Source organism: Pipistrellus kuhlii, unplaced genomic scaffold, assembly GCF_014108245.1.
Source record: "Pipistrellus kuhlii isolate mPipKuh1 unplaced genomic scaffold, mPipKuh1.p scaffold_m20_p_3, whole genome shotgun sequence".
In the NCBI taxonomy this organism is placed as follows: domain Eukaryota; kingdom Metazoa; phylum Chordata; class Mammalia; order Chiroptera; family Vespertilionidae; genus Pipistrellus; species Pipistrellus kuhlii.
This window is the reverse complement of record NW_023425529.1, coordinates 174,399,152-174,412,247: the sequence shown is the minus strand read 5'-3', so window position 1 is coordinate 174,412,247 and position 13,096 is coordinate 174,399,152. Positions and strand designations below refer to the sequence as shown.

General features: G+C 52.5%; 1 protein-coding gene across 2 annotated transcripts; it reads right to left on the bottom strand.

Moving 5' to 3' along the window:
• Window positions 1–2,107: 2,107 nt before the first annotated feature.
• PPP1R3B (protein phosphatase 1 regulatory subunit 3B) lies at window positions 2,108–11,784 on the bottom strand. 2 transcript variants are annotated; one of them, XM_036457993.2, is made up of 2 exons: window positions 11,489–11,784; window positions 2,108–6,739 (listed from the first exon to the last, which is right to left on the bottom strand). In XM_036457993.2, the coding sequence occupies exons 1-2, from the start codon at window positions 11,623–11,625 to the stop codon at window positions 5,857–5,859; spliced, it is 1,020 nt and encodes a 339-aa protein (XP_036313886.1). In that variant the 5' UTR covers window positions 11,626–11,784; the 3' UTR covers window positions 2,108–5,856. The 2 variants fall into 2 exon arrangements, with proteins under 2 accessions (XP_036313886.1, XP_036313888.1); XM_036457995.2 differs by lacking the exon at window positions 11,489–11,784 and adding an exon at window positions 10,834–10,953.
• Between the last annotated feature and the right edge of the window lie 1,312 nt (window positions 11,785–13,096).

Here is a 13,096-nt window from a genome sequence, read left to right as displayed (position 1 = left end):
GACGGGCAGGAAACACCTGGCTGCAGTTTGCCTCTGCCTCCATCCCCACTTCTGAACTCTGAAATGAGGCATCTCTGGAAATCTTGTTCAGGGTGAACGTCGATGACCAATGGAGAGGGGGTGCCATCAGGAGCTGGCTTTGCTGGTTACAATGGGATTAAGCAGTTAAAAGCTCTGAGAGTCACTTACAATTTTCCCACCTGTGACTATATTAAACCAAGGGCCAGTGAGAGGGTCAGAAGTGACTGGTCCTTGGATCATTCAAAATAAATTCAGGCCCGGCCAGCATGGTTCAATCGGCTTATGAACTAGGAGGTCACGGTTCGATTGCCATTCAGGGCACATGCCCGGTTGTAGACTTGATCCCCAGTGTGGGACATGCAGGAGGCAGCCAATCAATGATTCTCCCTCATCACTGATGTTTTCATCTCTCTTGCCCTCTCTGAAATCAATAAAAATATACTTAAAAATGAGTTTAGAACAACATGCTAAGCGAAATAGGCCAGGCAGGAAAAGTTAAGAAGCGTATGATTTAATTTCATTTAATCAAATCTGGGATGTAAAACTAAGAGCAACAAATGAACAGACAAAACTCATAGACACAGACAACAGTATGGTGGTTCCAAAAGGAAGGCAAGTGGGGGTGTAGCAAAAGATAACGGGGGTCAGTAGATGGTGACGGAGAGCAATTTGACTTTGGGTGGTGGGTGCCCAATGCAACATACAGATGATGTATCATAGAAATGTACACTTGAAACCTATATAATCTTATTAACCAATGAGAGGCCCGGTGCATGAAATTCGTGCATGAGGTTGGGGTGGGGGTGGTGATGACCTCAGCCCAGCCTGCACCCTCTCCAATCTGGGACCCTTTGAGGGATGTCCAACTGCCCATTTAGGCCCGATCCCTAAACGGGCAGTCGGACATCCCTCTCACAATCCAGGACTGCTGGCTCCCAAATGCTCACCTGCCTGCCTTCCTGATTGTCCCTAACTGCTTCTGCATGCCAGCCTGATCACCCCCTAACCATTCCCATGCCAGCCTGACTGATGTCTAACTGCTCCCCTGCCAACCTGTTTGCCCCCAATTTCTCTCCTCTGCCAGCCTGGTCACCCCTAACTGCCCTCCCATGCAGGGTTGATTGCCTCCAACTGCCCTCCCTTGCAGGCCTGGTTTGTCCCAACTGCCCTCCCCTACTGGCCATCTTGTGGTGGCCATCTTGTGTCCACATGGGGGCAGAATCTTTGACCACATTGGGGCTGCTGTTGTGTGTTGGAGTGATGGTCAATCTGCATATTATTCTTTCATTAGATAGGATAGAGGCCTGGTGCACGGGTGGGGGCCAGATGGTTTGTCCTAAAGGGTGTCCCGGATCAGAGTGGGGTTTCTCTTGGGGCATGGGGCGGCCTGGGCGAGGGGTCTGTGGTGGTTTGCAGGCCGGCCACACCCTTTGCTGACCCAAGCAGAGGCCCTGGTATCTGGAATTTATTTACCTTCTACAGTTGAAACTTTGTAGCCTGGAGCGGAGCCAAGCCTCCTGCTCACTAAGTGGCTGCCGCCATTTCTGTTTGGATTTGTTTACCTTCTATTGATATAATTGAAACTTTGTAGCCTTGAGTGGAGGCTTAGGAAAGGGCAGGCGGAAAGCTTGGCTTCTTCCGTTGCTAGAGAAACCCAAGCCTCCCTCCTGTTCTCTGTGGCCATAGCCATCTTGGTTGGGTTTATTTGCATACTTGCTCTGATTGGCTGGTGGGCATGGCTGGAGTGATGGTTCATTTGCATATCACTCTTTTATTAAGTAGGATGTCACCCCACTAAGTTTAATTAAAAAATAAAATATACATTAAAAACAAACAAACGGTTCAGAACAATGCTGGCCCCTGTGCTTCTTGCCGGCACTTATTTTCAGAGCTCTAATCAGCTGCTGGGACAGCTAATAACTCGGTTTCCCACCACTTCTGCACGCCTCACAGCTTCACTGGCTCAGCCCCAGTCGGGATCCATCCCTTTGCACACTGTGCTCTGTATGTGGAGACACATGGTTTGAAACTTTCTCCCCAGCCCGACCCCCCCAAAGAGAGGCAGTTTGAAAACAGGACAGTTTCATTGTGTTTTTTTCTGCCTTTATTATGTTTTTGCATTTGATACAAACCACTCTTGTATACCACACAAATACATCCATTCTTGTGATTTTTAAAGTGCATTTCCCCTTTAACATTGTGTACAAAAATATTTATTTATTTTTCAAAACGTGGAAATTTATTGACAAGGCACTTTTAGGCGTCAAATGAAGCTGAGTCACTTCAGCTGGACATTCACATTGACATCAGAGTGAAACATCACCCTCACAGCTGCATTCCTGGAGTCCCTCCCCCTCCCCCTCCTGCCCCAGCAATCTCTAGGAACTGAGAACAAAACTGTAAAAAACATTCACAGCTTTACGACCCGGGCTGCAATGCTTTCCGACCACAGTGGGGAAAAGCCGCCCAGAACCACAGCTACCCTTCCCCGCCCCAGGTATGTCCCACTTCAGGAAGTGGAGTAGCTGCCAATCTGTCTCTGGAGGACCCTGTGAGATCCCACTGTCAGTTTCACGCTCCCCATTCAGCGGTCACGTCTGAAGAGAGAAGGAGATCGGGACCTCCCAGAGCAGAGCCATGAGGCCTGTTCAGCAAACACATCCATTCGAGGAATTTTAAAGGAGGAAACAAATGAAAAAACCACCAAGGTTTCCATTCACTGTCCATTAAGAGCCAGAAACAGGCATTTCTAAAAAGTGAACAAACCATTTTGAGGGTATATATATATATATATATCCCAGTGCCTACAAAGTGATTCTTGTTTTTATAAAGCAGATTATATGCAAAGATCAAAACCACAAATTCATTTAGCAGTTCAAACTTCACATCTTTACAAAACATCGAAAGAGTCCTATTTTGCCACCATTAAAATTACATCTCAGAGAAAAAAAAAATAAATTCTACCTTGATTCTGAAATTTCTAGAGAACTACATAACTCTATTTCTCACCAGCTCCCATAGAACAAGAATATTAAACAAGAGAGGAGAGAGAGAGAAACCCACTCAAATGCTTCGTCTCTTCCGAGAAACGCGGAAAGCTTGTTTATTCTACCTTTATAGAGTCCAGCTTATTTATTGCACCTAATTTGCAAGTGCTCCCCAGGGCACGGGGGGAATAAATAGGAAACCAAAATGGAGCTGCTTGCCCATTCCTGGAGCACCACACCAGCAGCAGAAGGCTGGGCTTTCTGGGGGGGGGGGACTCGGTCATCACCACCAAGAGCTGTCTGAGGGCCAGACCTGCAGGTCAGGCTGCAGGGAGGTCTGCAGCGGAGAACATGTCCCTCTCTCCAGCGTGCAGACCTGGGGGCGGAGGGTGGGCCATGAAGAGGCACCTCTTGTTCTGGGAAGAGGACTGCCTGGTGAGAAGGAGAGTCTTCTCCAGATCCTCCCACCTCCATGAATGGCAATGCTGACAGGGAAGTCGGGCAACCAGATTCCTCAGTGAGAGCAGGGTCTTTGCAAGCCGGTGAGGACTTGCCCGGTGGGGTGAGTGTCCCAGGTGCACTGGCTGGGGAGGGGGGAGGGAGGACGTACAAGCAGAGCCGCCAGCAAAAATATCTGGGGAGAGCTGGGAGCAAAGCAGGGGAGGGGGAGGGTTTAGGGCTGTTGTAGAAGAGATACTTATCACTGAATTACCCTATTTCACATTCTGACACAGGAATGCCTTAGGATCACTGTTACTGACAGCCAAACACAAGTAGACTTGAGGTGTCTTTCTCGTCTTTCTCGTGAGCACAGGATGATCTCATCACCGTAGCCGGGGAACGTGTCAGCGACAGTGCACCTTGTACCTTTCCTGAAACGGAGGCGGAGGAGGATCGGGGAGAGTTCTTAACACAAAATCAACACTTTGCTCCTATTCATTGTAGATTTACACTCTTCATAGCTCTGACCACCAGATGCGCGACACAAGGTGCTCTCTGTGCACCTGACGCAAGACATGCTTGGATCAAACACAGTTCTGCCCCCCATGTCGGCGTGAGCAAATGTGATTTTCCCATACATTACATGGTCATGGCATTCCCTCCGTGCTGCCCACCTGGGAGAGGCATCGTGAACAATAAGGCACGGGATGGCAGACTAGTAACAGCCAGTTTTAGAAAGAAGAATGCCATTAAACACAGCTTACAGAGTGTTTAAAAAGCAAAAACATTTTAAAGTTAAAAAAAAAATCCAAAAAATAAAACACCCACCCACCAATCTCCGGGAGCCAAGACTCTCCGCGCCTGCCCGATGCCCGGCAGGATCTACGGAGAAGCCGGGAGGTGTTTCCTGATCGATTTGGAAAATGCAAACGGAAGGAGACTCTCTGCCTGCAGAGTCCAGTAGCTGTGCGTCCCTCTCTTCCTGCCTCCCTTCGGAAAACCTCCCTTTAGGAAATCAGGCAAAAGAATCATTTAATCTCAAAAAAAAAGAAACAAAAACAAAAAAACAGAAAAACCCCAAACCTTCTACAAATACACATGTAAAAATATTTTCAACACCCCCACGTACAAACCAGTCTCTCCCCAAAATGATCACAGGAGCTGGGGGGGCCATCGGACAGGGCACGTTCCAGCAGTCTCACAACCGCCTGACCCACCAGACGTTTAAGTCTTTGTCCATCCTGGTGGAGAACAGTCCCTGCCTGCTGTTTCAGAGCCGGCAAACACGGGGGAGCTTGGGTGTTCCCCCTCTGCCCCTTTCACATCCTCACACCCCATAAACAAAGGACACCCACATCAAAGTCCCTGGGTGCTTGTAAAAGGTCCCGGGTCCTGAAAACCACAGTCAAAATAAAAGCACACATTTTTCGGGAGGCTGATGAGGATGTACTGGGTCTGCCAATCGAAATGTCCTTGAACAGTGTAAAAGATGAGTCTGCAGAAGGGGCGATCTAATAAAATCCTTGTATAAGGAACGAGACGCCTGCCAACCGGCCGAGCGAGTTGAAACAGCCCCTTGTCAGGGAGCCTTCTGGCGGCTCCGGGGGAGTCTGAGTGCTTAAAAAGCTCCCCCAAAAGCCAAGAGGAGAAGCGAGACGTGTCCCACTGGCGGCTGTCCCGCCTGTCGGGAGCCAGCGATCTGCACCGCTGCCAGGGCAGACGCCGGTGACTCTGGATCGCCGGCCGGAATACACACAGAGCTGCTCTCGGCGGGGGCCCAGCGAGAGGAAATGCCTGTCTCCCAGGCCGATCTGCCTTTAGCATCTTTTCCTGAACATCGGATGAAGTGTCGAAGAAAACCTCCAAAAAAAAAAAAAAAAAAAAAAAAAAGGCATGGAGACAAAATGTGAAGAACGTGTAGCAGCAAGAGGTAGGAAGGCCTGGCCGGGTGGAGGGGAGCCAGAGAGCGGCCAGGGGCCGGGCAGCGGCTGCGGAGGGAGTGACACTCAAGTGACGTGACTTTCCTAAGCCGCTCCTCCTCCTCCTCGCAGCCCGGGCCCCCTCTGGGTCGTGTCCGCCGTCCCCTGGCCTTGCCAGCACGGCCTGCGGGCCTGGCTCCCGCCCAGACCCTCCCTGGCACCCTGCTGCCCGCACCTCGGGGCTGCCACGGGTGCCGAGCAGACCGGCGCGCCACGGCCGCTCCGCGCGTGGCCCTGGTTGTGTGGTCTCCGCCGGGCTGGACGTGCTGGCTGGAGGAAAAAGTGAACAGGATCCTTTCTTCTTCGGAAAGTGTGCCTCCCGGCAGTTCAGCTATTCTCTCGGCTTCCCGTCTCCGTGCCGCTGGCTGTGACTGCAGCTGGGCTCGATCGCACCCGCTCGGCTGGGCTCCGGCGCACGGACGGGGTCACTAGTAGTAGGGCCCTAGCTTCTCGTAACCTAGGTAACTGGGCCACTCGGGGAACAGGCCGTAGGAGCACCGAGGGCTCCCGAACTGGTCGAAGGCGATCCCCAGATCGGGCCCGTTGCGCGGCTCGGCCGGGCCCGGGGGGGACTTGAGCTCCGCCCGGGTGATGCGGTAGTTTTTGCCTTTGTTGCTGTCCCAGTACGTCTGCCCGTTGCACTCGTAGCACACGGCGAACTCCATCCTCTCGTAGGACTGGATCTTCTCCGGCAGGCGGATGTCGAAGGAGAACGTGTCCCTGTCTGAACTGGAGTAGGTGTCCTTCACGTAGCAGCAGGGGAAGTCTGTGAAGCTCTTCCAGGTGTCGAAGGTCATCCTGATCTTCACCGTCTTCTCGAACGCCAGGTTCCGCACCTTCACGGTGCCCGCCACGGCTCTGTCCTTCAGCACGCAGTTCTCCAGGCAGACGTGGTCGGCCTGCAGCCGGTTCCTGAAGTCCAGGTAGTCTGCCGAGGGCTGGGAGAAATCCAGCACAAAGCTCTCGCTCTCCGCTGTCGTCAGACTCACGATGTTGTCTAGGAGCTCGGTGATGTTGAACGGAATATCTAGCGGGTCATCAAACTCCGAGAACACTTTGACCATTGTCAGGGCCAGCCCCTGGTTGTCTGCGAAGGACACGCGCTTTTTCACCTTCTTCTCCTGCACGGCGGGGGCCACCACGCCGCTGGCTTCATTCTTGCTGCTCAGCTGAATGCAGGGCCTCAGGGGTTTGCTGGGCTTCGGCGAGATCTTGAAGGCGAACCTCTCTCTGCGCAGGGAAGGGGCCATGCAGCTGTACCTGCACTCGATGTCCACCGCCATCATGGGGTTAGAGGAGCAGGCTAGGACGCTGGCAGAGGGGGAAAGAAAGAGACAGCAGTGAGATTCAGACGGACATTGCTTTTCTTCATCTCTGTCCACTCGGCTGCTGTGCAGTACTAACTCAAGCGTGGTCCACATTAATCAGAGACAGAGACTGATGAACAAGAACAGACCCAGAGATAAGGAGCCGTGGGTCCAGACTGTTGGACCTCAAAGGAAGGGTGGGGATGAAAGGGAGAGATCAATCAAAGGACTTATGTGCACACACATGAGCCTAACCAGTGGTCAAGGACAATAGGGGGTTGGGAGCATGAGTGGGGAGGGGTGGGGGATTGGAATGGGGGGTTGAGGACAAATATGAGATACCTTAATCAATTAAGAAATAATAAAAAAAATAGATAGTAACAAAAAAATGGGAAAGCCAGAGACAGGATGGGCTCGATCCCATTTTCCAAAAGAATGGCAGCACGTCCCTAGGATGCAGCAGGCACTTAGCGATGACCAACTGGAGGAACACACACATTCAGAGAAAAATAAAACAATCATTACTAGCCCTAATGTAGCTCTCTAGACATTTATTTTTATTATTTTTAATCTTTATTATTGAAAGGATTACATATGTCCCCTTTTTCCCCACCACTGACCCCTTCCAGCCCATCCCTGACCCCTCCCCCAGGCCTCCACCACCCAATGGTCTGTGTCCACGGGTTATGCATGTATGCATACAATTCTTTGGTGGATCAATTCCCACCGACCCACTCAACATTCACTTTTAAAGGGTATTTGTCCTCCTGTTTCCTCTCTTACAAGGTCAAAGGAGTGAACATTACAGGGTCCATTTGCTTTCTGTTATCTGTTCTTATGGCCTCGCAATTGTTCTAGAAAGGAGAATTCTGACTCAATTGGGCAAGATGACTTTTAAGAGTGCTGGCCATGGCCAAGACCGGTTTGGCTCAATGGATAGAGCGTCGGCTTGGGGACTGAAGGGTCCCGGGTTCGATTCTGGTCAAGGGCATGTACCTTGGTTGTGGGCATATCCCCAGTAGGGGGTGTGCAAGAGGCAGCTGATCGATGACTCTCTCTCATTGATGTTTCTAACTCTCTCTCTCTCTCCCTTCCTTTCTGTACAAAATCAATAAAATATATTTAAAAAAAATAAGTGTGCTGGCCAACGGGTTCAATGAACACAAACAAACAAACAAACAAACAAACACTGAAACTTGCAAAGTACTTGCATTTTAGTCTCTCCCCCCCCCCCCCCCCCCCCCGCCCATTGCAAAACTGTTAGTGTGTACTGGAATCACACCTTCAGCTTTAACTTCAACACAGGCAGTGGGGTTGAGAAAGGAGAGAGAGAGAGAGAGAGAGAGAGAGAGAGAGAGAGAGAGAGAGAGAGAGAGAGAGAGAATAAAAACCTGAACAGGAGCAAAGCCCCTCCTACTCTGTCCACTGTTGGCAACCTGGGCATGAGCAGGGGTGGGGGGAGAGTTCCTCCTTGGCCACAGCCGCTTCCTCCTTGTCTGAGTCAGCACAAGGTCAGCCGCGAGTGCTCTCTGCCCAGCCAGCGAGCCTGCACACCAGCCTCCTACGTGCTTTCCTGCACGGCGCTGAGACAGTCCACCAGTTCACTAGAGAAAGGCTGGGAAACTCTCAAGATCCTGTGTAAACTGGATCCTAACATAGGGGGATCAGTCAGAGAATGAAGGTTTGGGAAAGTTACGCTGTTTGGACCCAGCAGTGTAAGTGAAATCTGCCCGAGATCCCTTTTCCCACTGAAGCTGTAAGAACAAGGAGAGCAGGGATCCAGCCGGAGCCAGAGCTCATTAAACAATCCCCCTGGCACCTTCCAGAGCCTAATCGGTTTATTGCAACATTTTTCCACGAAAAGCAAAAGGCAGGTTAACTACCTTTTGACCCAAGGGTCGCTGCCCCAGAAGCATTGCACAAACAACCCCTGACCCGAACCCCCTCAGTCTCTCCGTCTCACCATCCCTGGGGGTGAGGCCTCAATCTCGGATACGATGTGACTCTCGGCCACGTTGCCTGTCCTCACACGCAGACCCCAATTTGTATTAACTGGAGCATTCTCCAAGAATCAATCACCCTTAGGGTAGGCCTTCCTGACCGTCTGCCCAGGAATTCTCCAATGGATGGTGACAGGAATGACCATCACCCAGAAGTAGTTCTAGCAACAGACATGCAAGGTAATAGTCCCCTACGCCCAGAAAAGAAGGCACCTGGACAGGCACTTCTATCTCCAAGAGGCATGGAAATGATCAGTGGCAACGCAGGACGCGCCCGGCTGTACCTCAGGCCTCTGTCCTGCTGCCCCAGCCCTTTCCCTCCCCCAGACTAGGAAATATGGGCAACCAAGGCTGGCCAGGGGGGGACCCAGACCAAGAAGACACACCTTTGACCCAGCAGGGCGCCTAGGACCTGGAGACCAGTTCACTGCAGGACAGGATTGCGAGAGCATCAGCAGTTGTCGCTCTGACCAGTATGGATGCTCAAAAACTTTTGCTTCCGAAAGATGCCCGACGGGGCCATGCCCAAGGACAGATTTCAGTGTTCCTGGCCAAACGGGGGCAAACCCTAAACCTCTGCAATAACCGAGAACACGGGCAGGTTTGCATCAAGGCTTTCCCCCATGTCCCACGAGGGGGGAATTACACACCACCAGCCCAAGCTGGCTAGGGCTAGACGTCATGGTGATTGCTCTTGCGAAAACTATAGGCTTGCGCAGAAAATAACCCCATGACCTTCATAGTTTCAGGAAGCTGACCTACTGACTTTCTGGTTATGCCTTTTATAGTAAATAATTAAAAAAAATTTTTTTTTGTATTGAGGCCAAGACATTTCTTTCTTTCTTTCTTTCTTTTCTTTTTAAAAAAATATATTTTATTGAATTTTTATAGAGAGGAAGGGAGAGAGATAGTTAGAAACATTGATGAGAGAGAATCATCGATCAGCTGCCTCTTGCACACCCCCTACTGGGGATATGCCCGCAACTAAGGTACATGCCCCTGACCGGAATTGAACCCGGGACCCTTCAGTCTCCAAGCCGACGCTCTATCCATTGAACCAAACTGGTTCCGGCAAGACATTTCTCTTTCCATTCTCTTGTACTTTTGTAAGTACTGGAAAGACAGAAAAATAAGATGCACCAATCATCCCCCCTTCCCTTCACCCCAGGAACACCAAAACATTAGGTAAGCAGTTGCAACAGGTTATAATTTTTTAAAGACCCAGTCATTAACCCCTTAATCCCCTCCCAAAAGGTTCAATTGACACAGTGAGAATAAAGTTGACATCACTCTCTTTGTACTCCCATCACGGGGCCCTTATTCACGGCCAAGCATTCTATCCTGTCACTAACACCCAAAGCATCTTTGAGATGCTTATCGGTGGGCGAGGCAGCATATTAAGAAAAGAGATGTTAAGATGGCACAGTCCCTGCCATCTGCATGTCCCACGTGACACACAGAGCCCTGGCCTCGGCGTGCGTCCACCCCGCTGTGCCACCTGTTGCAGGTCACTCAACCTCTCTGGGCTCCAGCTTTGTCCTTGGAGGCCCCTGCCGGCTCTGAGACTCATGGTTACTGATAATGCCTGATGGTTCTCTTCCTACGAACTTTCCCCAAATATCTCAACTTAAAAAGTTTGTGGTAAGGCCTCTAGCTGCCTTCCTTCACTCTTGGCTCCTGGGAAAAAAACAAAAACAAACAAACAAAAAAAACACCCACAAGCTCAAAGCCCTCACGCTCTCTTCTCTGCACCTCGGGCCTCCCAGGGAGGCCTGGCCACACAAACCACAGGCTCCAACTCCTTCCAGCAACGCTCCACGATCCCAAATCAAGCCTTTTCCCTCAATTTTCTTCCCTTCTGCAGGAAACAATACCACGACAGGCCCCCAAATGTCCTACCAAGTCCTGCTAGGCCCTCTGTCTCTCCTCTTGTGCAGAGTCTCGTCCACACCCCCTTTTCTGTGCCCTGAAGAAGCGGAGCGTTCAGGAGCGTCCAGGCTGGAAGAGTCCCCAGGTCCCCAGGACCCGGATCCCTGGCTCGGACCCAGCTCCACCCCCACCCCCTCGAAGGCCTTCCTTTGCCTGTCGGGGCACCTACCTTGGAGGCCGCGGGGCAGCAGCCCCCTCCCCAGCCCGCTCGGCGCTGCATCGGAGAGCCCGGAGGGAGGTGGCAGGGGCAGCCGCCGCCAGCGCTCTGCGCTCCGTTCGCGGAGGAGGAGGAGGAGGAGCCCAAACTGCGATCCCGGGGCGGGGTGGAGGGGAACCCCGGCCCGCGCCGCACCACGCCGCGCGAGCGCCCCCACGCGGCCGCCCGGGACAGCCCAGCCTGGGGACCCGCGGCCAGCGGACAGGGTGGACGCGGCTGCTCTCCGTCTCCTCTCTCTGGGCGGCCCGAGACCCTACAAAGTGTGTTCCCTAGAGTTTGACGGGGAGGCGGGACCCTGGGAGAGAAGAACCGACTTTTCTTTGTGCTCCAGACCCCATCGCCCAGCTCCGCAGACACTCTGCAGGGGCAACGGAGGGCAAGGGTCCCCGAAGTCCCAGCCCCAGCCCCGGGGCCCGCACCTCGGGGGAGCACGTAGGGTCCGGGCAGGTCCCATCCCACCTCTGGCCCCCGGATTGCCGGCTCCACGTGGATCGACAGCTGCCGGGAGCCCGTCTGGATGGAGCACTACACCCCGGAGCGCAGCTGCAAGTTGGACGGCGAGAGTGCAGATGGCAGGACGCCAGGCCAGGCCGTGGGGAGCACGTACCTGGTGCAGCTCATAAGCCCCGCGGCGCAGAGGCTCCAGCCCGCGGCCGCATTGGTGCCGGGGTGGCGGGGGCAGCCGGAGCGGCAGCAGGAGCGCGGCCCGAGGCTCAGGTCCGTGCCCTCCACCAGCAGCCGCATCCGTCCGTCCGCGCCCGGAGCCCGCTCGCCGCCCCACGGCCCGCCGCCGCCGCCCGGGACTCCGGCTGCCGGCCGCCCGCCGCTCCCTTTAACTAACTTTCGGGCCACCTCTCCCGTCCCGGGGTGCCATCCCAGACCCCCTTCCACGTGAGCGCCCCCCGCAGCCAATGGGCGTGCAGGGGCCCCGAGCAGCGGCCAATGGCAGGGGCGCCACGTGACACCCTCCCGCGGGGAGGGATGGGGCCTCGGGGCAGGCGGCTGGTCGCTGTTTCATCAGAAGCCAGGGGGCAGGCGCCGGGGGCAGAGGCATTTTCTTGCAGAAGAGCATCCCCCCATGGCAGCAGGAGGTCCGGGCACGTAGGGTTCACGAAGTTTCCTCTTTCAGGCACCGTCCTAGCGGGACAGACCTTTCCATACTTTCCCCCGCTGGCCCGCCTCCATCTGCACTTCAGCTGCGGGGTTCACAGCGGACCGTGACTTCCCCTACCACCTGCGGAGACCGGGGGAGCCCCGAGGAAAGACTTGCGTTTCCTGGCTAGTTAGGTGGCCTTTCTTTGGGTTAGCTATTCCCAGATCCTGAGAGAGGGTCTGAACAATTATTGAGCCCAGATGATGGTGTTCAGTGGTTGGACTTCGACCTATGAACCAGGAGGTCATGGTTTGATTCCTGGTCCTGGCACGTGCTAAGGTTGTGGACTCGATCCCCAGGTGGGGGAGGCGGCCGGCCCATGATTGATGTTTCTCTTCCTTTTTCTCTGAGATCAATAAAAATATATTTAAAAACACATACACACAAACACCCCACAAAACAAAAACACAATTCTTGGATGCATGCTTTGTGCCTGTCATGGTCCAGGTATTACTGTGGAAGGAATATAGTACAACTTTTTTTTTTTTTTTTTTTTTTTTTTTTTTAAAGAAATAATGTTGATATTGGGACAAAGGACTAAACCCATCTCACAGAGTGCTGCATGTATATAGCTGAGGTTTTCTCAGATAGGTGAATTTTAGAGGAAATTACCTGACTTGAATCTGTTATAAAAATGACCTAGAGGAAGGAGGAGGAGGGTAGGTGGGAAAAGTTCAATCAAAGAACTTGCATAACTCATGGACAAAGACAATAGGGTGTGAAGCCCTGGGCAAGGGGGCAGGGGCAGGCTAGAAGAGGTCAATGGTGTGAAAAAGGGGACATATGTAATACTTTCAACAATAAAGATTTAAAGAAAAATGACCTGGACCTACAGGGCTTCCATGATCTATGTCTATGACATAGAGAATGATGAGATTCCAAGAGACCGAAAGCCCCTCCTCTCCTATGAGAATAACAAATTTACATTTATATAGTCATTTATATAATCCCCTTTATGATGGATCAGCTTTGAGCAGGTCACTTTAGGGCTGAGGATCCTGGCTTCCTAATGTTAATGAGTTTTGGAAGGTGAAAGATGTGTGCCAACTTTTTAAAGTGCCA